The 10,363-nt window shown below is 27.0% G+C and overlaps 1 protein-coding gene and 1 long non-coding RNA gene across 2 annotated transcripts in view; one reads left to right on the top strand and one right to left on the bottom strand.

The window, feature by feature from the left end:
• Positions 1-10,363, bottom strand: part of LOC139425410 (uncharacterized) — a 48,463-nt gene that overhangs the window by 34,332 nt on the left and 3,768 nt on the right. The window lies entirely within an intron of this gene.
• LOC107437201 (nose resistant to fluoxetine protein 6) overlaps positions 1-10,363 on the top strand; it is a 50,374-nt gene that overhangs the window by 32,114 nt on the left and 7,897 nt on the right. Inside the window, exons 10-12 of the mRNA XM_016049122.3 lie at positions 1,929-2,008; positions 3,211-3,333; positions 9,748-9,868. Coding sequence (XP_015904608.1) covers positions 1,929-2,008; positions 3,211-3,333; positions 9,748-9,868 — 324 coding nt within the window. The remainder of the gene's footprint in view (positions 1-1,928; positions 2,009-3,210; positions 3,334-9,747; positions 9,869-10,363) is intronic.

Raw genomic sequence — 10,363 nt, forward strand, 5'->3', positions numbered from 1 at the left:
ATAGTATTACTAGGAGGCTCCGCCCCCTGCTCGCTAACGCTCGCCAACCCCCGAGAATTGCTACGCAATCCTATGTGGTTCACGCCGTGAACCATGGCTTGCTGCCCTCGCTCGCCAATGAACACAATGTTCTAGCACAAAGACATAATATATTATCATCAAAGACATAGTATTTTATCATCAAAGACATAGTATTGTACTTATGTAGAAGAATTCTACCAATGTTCTTATTGGCTTTTAAAAAAGTATATTAGCTATTTAGATTGTACATGGTGAAAAAATCACAACATTAGCTAAATAAGAAACATATTAGCAAAATAAATTATCAAATATTGCTTCACTAATATTCTGCATTTTAAAGCGTGAAAATTCAATGCATAAATAAACGCGAAATATAAAAAAAATTCAATGCATTCAATACAAACACTTAAATGTTTTTCAGACGTTTAGGTAGCTCCCAGTAGAAAAATATCAATTCAACAGCGGCCTTTTAAAGCATTCTCACTTCAATTAATTAATTAATTCCTAATTGAGTTTAAACTAAATATTGTCATGTTTTTAGTGCATGAATCTGAATTGAACAACCTGATAATACTCACTCTGGTTATTGTTATCTGGTTGCTCACTACGTGCTCTTGCGCGCCGAATCCAATCAATTAAAAATGAAAACTGTTGCCAGCGCGAGAAGAGAAATATCATCGGTTTTATTGATACGTACGTATTAGCGTTTTATATAATAGAGATTGTTATAATATAAACGCTATTCGTACAACCGTATTCTCTAATTGTAGAATACTTCATTCAAAACAAAACAAAAAAAATCATTCGCACCAAGATTAAATTGTTTTTTTTTATCGTTTTCTTCCTTGTTAAAAAAAGTGAGTTAAAAAATTTGTGTAATGTTGTAAATTAATATCAAATGTTTTGTTGATTTGTCCTTTCTCAAAAAAAATATATTTATTTGTAAAGCAATAGGAAAAGGTTATGATATAAAAATCTACATACGACTACTATTTATATTATGCTTATTAGTAGAGCCCGGATTTTGATGACCTAAAAAATCTCAACTAATGCCCTTAAAAAGTGCAAAAAATGCCCTTAAAAAGGGCCAAAAATGCTCTTAAAAATGCAAAAATTGCGCAAAAAATGCCTTAAATAAAGTAAAAATATTGAATTTAAAAAATATTTCGGTCTTTAAAATTATTATGAGTCATTTAAAAAATATAAAGCAATGCAATACTTGTTCTACGTTTATTAAAGTTTAAAAAATATGTTTTTTATCCTAAAATAACAAAAAAAGGAAAATATATTGACACCAAAATATTTTTATTTTGCAAAGAAACTTTAATGGACATAGCAACTTCCATCTCATAATATTACTAAATATCAGAATTACATTGGATTATTAAATGTTTCTTGATAATTTGAAATGTAAGCGAGCGTCTCTTGTCTGAAAGTAAATTTTCATTCCTGCAGAAGCTTTTCTTTCAACGTCTACTGATGTTATAGGTGCGTACTCGAAAAAGACGGTCTCACTTACTGACAATTCTTCTTCAATTTGAAAAGATTTTGCTTCACCTGTTAATATTCTATAGATTTTCTTCATTGTTTGGAAGCCAGTGTAATAATGAAAATTGATAAAAAATAGTAAAAATTGGAAAAAATTAACAAAAAACTTTAAAAAATGCATTAAAATGCAAAATACGCCCCAAATTTTAAAGAAAAATGCCCTATAAATCTAAAAAAATGCTCTAAAAGACAAAAAATGTCCAAAAATGCAAAAAATGCATAAAAATGCAAATGTCATCAAAATCCGGGCCTTACTTATTAGTTTTACTTTTAATGGTTTTATTTTTAATTTCGTGGTACTAAAACATTCACATTAAGTTGTTAATGCTATTTTAAATAGAATAACTCTTTTCTTTTAGTGCCTTTATCAAAGCTGGTTTTTTCCAACTATGGTTCATGTTTTCATTATAACTGCGGTACTAGTATATGCACTTCACAGGTAAATATATCACATCTATCGTTTTTTTTAAATATTTTTTGGTTGTTATTGCAAATTCTTACTGTTTTTAAATTATATCTACAAAAACTTTAAAAAATTAGTTTCTTGAAAAGTATTGATCCTTTAACTTTCCGTGTTTGATTTTTCGTGTTATATTTGAGAAGAAGGACAAAACACTGTCTAGTTTTTAACATAATTAAGAATATAAATGTCTTATTAAAGTAATCGCTTTACAAGTTATTATTTTCAATAAAAATTAAAAGCATAAAAATACATTAATTCTTTAATATGAAACATTGAAGAATCAGTTCGATATTTTCTGTAATACAAAAAGTTTCTTTTGTAAAACTAAAAATACCTATCTAATGGTACTAAAAAAATTTCGAATTTGTTAATTAGCTGGATATTTTATTACAAACCATTTTTTTTCCAAATTTAATAAATGATTCATTTTTTATCCTTTTACGTAAACTAGTTGCGTAATAAACAAGTACATTAAATGCTTTTCGTTTCGAAGATTATTTCAGGAAAATTAAATTTTTTTCTTCTTTAGTATATTTTATTCCAAAAAAGACAAATATTGACAGTTAAGCATTTATGTAAACAAACATTTTCTAAAAAAAAATGTATTTCCTAAAGTACCTAATTTTTCCGTAAAATCCATTTTACCGTAAATGTTACCTGCAAAATATTATTCCGTACATTTTACTGTTATATTTCTGTAATTAAATCATTCAGTGGTTTTACGGTAACTATTCGGTAGAAATTAAGGTACATCAGATTTTTCATTCTGTAACATGCTTCGGTAAATATGGATTTTACGGTGGTTTTTACCCCAATTTGATTCGGGATTTCTTTCACAGTGCAATATGATCATTTCAAAGATTTTAAGACTAGTTGATATTATTTGATGGTCTTTAATTTCCTAAACTGAGAAATATGAAAAACAAAGTCGTAAATTTTTTTTTATCTATGGCACTTTTTATCAATGAAACAATTCATCATTTGTAATAACAAAATATTTTTGTATGCATTAATGGTTATAAATTCTTTCATTGCGAAAAATGAACACATATTTACTGTATTACTGTAATAGTTAATTTCATCTTTAATAAATAATGTTATGATATTACTCTTAAGGTTAAATGGTGAAATTATCATACCAACAATACAGTCATTTTAATAATAGTTTATTAAATTAGGTGGCCTTTTGGAGGAGTTGTAAGCACAGTAACTGTTATCGTGATAAGTGTTTTGGTTATGGCACTGGTAACAGCAATAACAGGATATCCAGCTACCTTAGCTGTTTATTTCTATGATTACAGGTATTTTGTTCCTTATAATATTTTCAAGCTCTTGATTCAATTTTTGTTTAATTTTTTAATGTTTTACATTTTTTTAATATTTAATTATTTTTATAATTTTTTAACAATATTTTAGTATAAAGCAAACCAATCAAAGTCATATTATTTTTGATAAGACAGAAATTCTATTTAAAACAAGACGGATTGATTAGGGAATAAAATAAAAGAATTATTACAGTTTGTTTTAAGAAATTACCTTTCCTTGCACAAAACGTTCTTTTTTTTCACAAATTTCTTTATAAATTTTAATTAAGCAATTCAGGTAACCAACTATTATATTATAAATTTAGTTTAAACATCTAAAACACATAATAAATGTTGAGTAGTGAAACGAAAAAAAAATTAAAATGTAAGAAATGCTTTATTTATTTTAATTATTTTGTTATAGAGTTTTATTTTTTTATTGAATTTATTTGTTATTCAAATATCACTAACAATATTTCATATAGCATCAAGGTATACATGTAATATGATGGTGATTTGTATGGTGATAACATTTCTAGTAAAAGTATATTTAAAGTATTTATTTAGCAATTTTGTAAATCGGAAATTATGATTTTTAAAATTATGTTTCTTATTACCGGAAGTATAGTAAAAATACTAAACTGAAAAGTAAATTTAACCAAATAACTGGTTCGTATACCATGCTGTGAAGTATTTTGATAAACTTACCAAATTTTAAAACTTTTATTAACAAGGAACACATTTTATAGTTAATTTTATCAAAAGTCACTGGGAAAGCACTTCGGTAAAAATCACTGAGCTTTTTTGCAGCAAGAAACGCGGCACATTTTATCATATTCTGATAGTTTTAACCAAAAGGAACAATCATCATAGTTCTTTATAGCTATGGTCGACTAATTAATTAAAAGCTCTGAATTAATAATTGTTGAAACAACTTGGGTTAAAAAAATTTGCTAATTACATCTTAATATTTAACATACTAATCATGCATTATATCGTAAAGGCTTTTTTCGTGAGACGATGATAATCAAGAAAAAGAAGAAAAAAGAATACTTGCAAATATTTATTTAAGTTTAGTAAATAGATTTTCCTTTTGTTTATTACTTCAATTTCAAAACATTCGAGAGAAGTGTATATCATGCTTCGATGACTAATTTCATTTTATTATTATAAATATTCTTTACTTTCTCAAAAGCTACGAAAAAATACGAACTTATTTACCATATTTCTAGAAAAACAAATAAAACAAAAATGCGGCTCTAAAATGTTAATGAATGATAAAAGTACAGCAAGAAATTCCCCTCTGGGAATTTACAAAGCACCACTGAGTTAAATTTATAAGAAAAAATTCCTCAAGTTGTTTTCGAATCTGCGCATTTACCAATTGCCTTATATTGCCGCAGCAAGATTTTCCCAGTCTCTTACAGGCAAAACGTTAGTCATTCGAAACGTTTTTCATTCGTTTAAAATTCTTTTTATTCTGTTGTCGTACATAGCACATTACCATTACATTAGTTAACCAGTTTTATGTAAAGAATAAAATTTAGGTACATTTTTGTAAAAGACCTCCTAGTGGCTAATACTCGGAAATGCGTAATATAATGCATTTTTGTGCCGGCTTTGAGTTAAATGCGCCAAAATAAATAGCATATTAATTCATAATGAAACGTTCAATGTCTGCAGCAATATTATAACTTTGATTTAAGTGCTAAAACACGCTGAGTTCGAAGAAACCAAAGAATATTCCATTCTCATAAATAAAACTTCTTTCACGTCATGTTTGATAGATTTATTGTCATGTTTTCAAAAAACATTTACACAAATAGATAAAGTTATAAAAAAAATTTGAGACTAATATTTTAAGAAAACATATTTCCTATTACGCTTGAAGTGACAGAAATGGCGTTTATAAAACATTGCGTAAGGTGTATGGAAATGAATGAATTTAATTAAATAAATTTAAAATAACCGAGGTCATAAGCAAATTAGATAATCTTTAGGATTGTATACTTACATAAATATTGATAGTTCGTTTATTTTTAATACCTTTATTTTGAATTTGGTTAAAAATAATAATATACTGAATGAGCCGCAAAAATGTAATTTGTAATAATATATTAAGAGAAGCTTTTATTAATAAAACTTAACAAGCTTTCAGAAGTATTATTTCAATGATAGTTTTAAAAGATAATTACTTCAAGTGGCAATCGCTAATTATTCTAAATTTTTATATTTTAGGATTAGAAAAATTAAAAAATTAAAATTAAGAATTAAAAACATTTTTTTATTCATATAATATAAAAAAACTATGTTTGCATATTTAAGTCTTTTTTAAAAAAATATTTTTCTTAGACAGTCGTAAACTCATTAGGTAAAATAATTTTAAAAACCACTTAAAAATGCATAAAAATGATCTACTTTAAGGGAACAACAAGCATTTTTAAATTACTTTCAATTCAAATGGATACTTGTATGCATCTATTTTAACTGAACACTTTAATTGCGCATGAATTATACATTCTACGTAGTAATAGAAACACAAACTTTTTTAATAGCATATAAATTTTGTTTGTAAAATATGAACTCAAAAAATGATTCCAAAAATGAGTCTTAAATTGATCGTAAATTATCGTCCTTTCATTTTAAAACTCAGTTTCCTTTAAGTAAAATAATGATAAAAATATAAAGTTAAATGCGTTTTCAAAGCAATTTATTTCTTTATATTAGTTTATTTTATTTATTTTTTAGGGGGGAGGGGTTATTAGAGTAGATAGTGAGTTGCAAAACTTTGTAAAAATGAACACTATAAAAAAATTCCGAATCAACTTTCGGTAATAAACAACTTACCGGCACTCAGGTTGCCAGCACCGAATCACTATAAATAAATATTACTGTAAAAATTACGGTATAATATTTAACGGTGAAACTGGATTTTAAGGATGATGCACCCAAAGTACCGGTATACTTTATACCGTAATTTGATCCGGAATTCTTTACAGTGAATGTAATTTAGCAAATTTCTTGAATCTCTTGAGTAAATAATTAAATTACAACACCTTTTTACAGTTAATATTGGTCTTTGATTTGTAATTTTTTTTAAAATATAATAATAATAATTTTATTCATCATGTTTGAGTTTTTAGTTCATTAAATAAAAGTTCAACTTCATTAGCTACTGATTTTACACATGCTTTTTTTATTAGTGGAAGTATTTAAAAAATACGCTACCATACTATCCAGTGGTATATATTCCTTACTATCAAGTTGTACATTACTATCCAGCATAGAAAAAAAATCATCAAAATTAGCTTATGTACCATTCAAACTGAATGCTAGATAAATAGTTTGAATAAGCTAGATCTATTTATTTATCGATAGAAAAATAAATGCTAGATAAGTTCAAAAGAATGATTAGCAAACTTTACAGCAAATTTGTGAAAACTGTCCACATTATCTGCCCCCTGTTATCTGCACAATGCAAAGATATAATTACAATGAAAATTACCTGAGGTTGAACAATTTATATGAGGACAACTAATGTTCCGAAAAAGTATTGTATTTATTGAAATTATTTTTAATTTAATTTTTAAATGAACCAATCATGGTTACATGCATTATGGTGGTTCCTCTGTACTTTAAAGACATTAACATTAAAAGAAAATGCTTTAACAAACCAATTAGAAATCTTTTTTTTTTTTTCCCATATGCATTATCTTTTCATTTCACAATTTATTTTATTATCCATCTTTTTTATTGTTTCATTTTGTTGCTACATATTAAAAGCTTGCTTTTAATTATAAACAAAAGAGCATATTAAAAGATTTTCTGCAGTTGAATCAAATAAAAAAATCGATTGCCTATTACTTGAGTTGTTTATATTTGAAATTCATATATTATTTTCTGTGTGGACAGCACTTTCATCTACAAAACTTGGAATTTGCTGCTGATTATGGTGCTGCCATCTATCTTACACTAATGGAAAATTAAATATACCTTACAAATATAAAGCAAAGGAAACAATCCATCACCTTTAACTAGCAGACAATTTTCAAATTTTCCAAAGAATTTTTTAAAAAAATACAAGCCCAAAAGTTTTTTTCAATCAACATTTTTTTTTGCAGACAAGCTGTTTTTTTATTTTTTTTTTATTTTTTTATTTTTTTTTATTATGTTTATAGTTTTACACCACAATGAGTATAAGCTTGTTTTTTTTTTTTTTTTTTTTTTTTTTTTTTTTTTTNTTTTTTTTTTTTTTTTTTTTTTTTTTTTTTTTTTTCAAATTACAGAAATTGTTCTAATTTTTTTTAAGAAATATTGAATGGAAGGTATTGTATTTGTAACTAACCGAAAATTTATATGAATAAAAATATCCCTTTACCTTATTTCTGCTTACGGCTTAGTTGTAAAATTACTTACAACATGCGAAAGTAGAGATTTAAATTTCATAACATCGCTTAGATCCCCTTTTTGCGAAAAATAATAACAATACATCTTTTTATTGTTAAAAAATTACATGCATCCCGATTTTTAAGCAGCAAAATAATACTAAAATAATGCAGAAATGATAACTTTTATGTCGTATTTTCAGATGTGAATGCTTATTGAGTTATGTTTAAATTGTTTTTTCTTCACAATGTATGTTAAGAAATTATTTTTTAAACTATATTAAATTGATTAAATTTTCAATTAATTTAAATTTAATTAATTATTAATTTTTGATTGATATTCTTGAATGTCACGGAAATGTGACGAAAGAGGAAATGATGGACGAAATTAAAAGAAAAATCTCATTTCTTGATAAGCGCAATATTTTGTAATTTTAAACAAAGACATCGTTTTTGTTTTTGTTTTTTAAAAAAACTCAACTTTCAATATTTCTATCATTTTACAATTAAAACTAAATTTGTACTCCCTAAATAAACCCTAACTAAATCTGGACGAAATATTGATGTATCATAAAATTAATAGTAAAAATATAGATTGTAAGACAATTATCAACTACAATATTACATCTAATAAGACAATTTTGAAAGTGTTATCAATAATGAAAAGAACAAATACAACATTATCGTAAGTGTTGATAAATTCTTTTTCGATTTCAAAAATATTGACAAAGGTAAAAAAAAAAAAAGATTAAATTAATTAATTTGAAAAATCTGATTATATATCGATATTTACTGATGATGTATCGCGAACACTGATGCCGTTCCAAATAAGAATATGTTTTTGGTGCAAATGATACCAATTTCATTTAATGTTATTTAAAGCATGTTTTTTCCCAACTAACTAAAAATACAAATTTTTACGAGAGCAAAGCACCTGAAACGGGATGACTGATCGCTACATTGAAATCGTTATACAGGGTGTTTATAGAGTCCCGGACCCATTTTATAGTTCAATAACTCATTAAATAATAAAGATAGATTAAAATTAATAACATAAATGGTTAGATGGACTCAAAAAGTTTCATGATCCTTGTCAATGAACTTCCACGTGTGCCCCCTTCGTCGCACGGAGAATATCAAGTCGATAGTCAATTTCCCGCCAGGTAGCTGCATAGGCTATTGCGGTTGTAATTCTGGCTTTTAGGTCATCAATGTTCAACACGATCCTCCTGTAAGCATTGTCCTTTATTTCCCCAAAGAAAAAAGTCCAGCGGTGTTATATCAGGTGATCTGGGTGGCCAAGGAATTGAACCTCCTCGCCCAATCCATCTTCCTGGAAAATGGCCATTCAAGAAATGGTCATTCAAAGAACTACGAACGATAATACCACAATAAGGTGGTGCACCATCTTGTTGCAAAAAGACGTGTGGCTGAAGCTCTTCTAGTTGTGGAAATACGAAGTTTTCCAATACGTCTAAGTATACGACTGATGAGACCGTTTTTTCTGGAAAAAAGAAAGGCCCAATGACTCGGTCGTGCATCAGTCCACACCACACATTAACCTTTGGGGAATCCCTTTGTGTCTCAGGGTATTCATGGGGATTTTCAGATCCCCATATGCTCACATTATGGCGATTAACAATGCCAGAAACATGAAAGGATGCTTCGTCGGAGAACATTATGCACTTCAGAAAATCAGCAGCATCTTCTATCCTTCCTACCATATCTGTTGTAAACCTCTAAAAAAGAAGGGGTCACACGTGGAGGTTCATTGACAAGGGTCATGAAACTTTTTGAGTCTATCTAACCATTTATGTTATTAATTTTAATCTATCTTTATTATTTTATGAGTTATTAAACATCAAAATGGGTCCGGGACTTTATAAACACCCTGTATAATATTATTTACAATACTTTTTTTATTATTTTTAAATTTAAATAAAAAGTGAAATCAATAATAAAAACAATTTATAAATCATAGCTTTGTTTTATGTATTTGATAGTCAATATATTGTTTTTCGCGTAGGACATCTATCTATTTCTGGAAATATGTGTACACGCAGTTTTATACACATATTGGATCCCAATGTATCGGAATGTTGACGGCATATTTCATAGCTGAGTACCCAATAAAAAAGCTGGATAAAGTAAGTTTTGTGCTTTGATTTTTAATGAACGAATTTTAAGTTTGCTATTCATTACAGAAAAATCAACAATTCAATTCTAATTTATTGTTTTATGAGGTTATTTCTTTTTTTTTTTTTTGGTACTTGAGAATAAGGCTGAATCTATACATAATAATAAACGCGGCTGTGTGTGTGTGTGTGTGTCTGTAATCACAATATATCGCCCCAGAAGCCTCGCCCGGGCACGAAACTCGGCCCATAATTGTGTTTTGACATAATGAAGAAGTATTTTTTTTTTTTTCAAAAACTTTGATTAGTTATTTAGTTATCAGTCATTTTGTAAGTCTATGCTTTTCGTCTGCTTTTTCGTCTTCAAAGAGCCATATTCAAAAAACTTTTAAAAAATGCATATACTTTTCCCCACTCTTATAAATGTATGCTAATGCGAACCTCACAATTGAAATATTAATTTTCGACAACTTAAACCAATAATATACGAAGGAATTAATAATTTAA

This window comes from Parasteatoda tepidariorum, chromosome 4 (assembly GCF_043381705.1).
Source record: "Parasteatoda tepidariorum isolate YZ-2023 chromosome 4, CAS_Ptep_4.0, whole genome shotgun sequence".
In the NCBI taxonomy this organism is placed as follows: domain Eukaryota; kingdom Metazoa; phylum Arthropoda; class Arachnida; order Araneae; family Theridiidae; genus Parasteatoda; species Parasteatoda tepidariorum.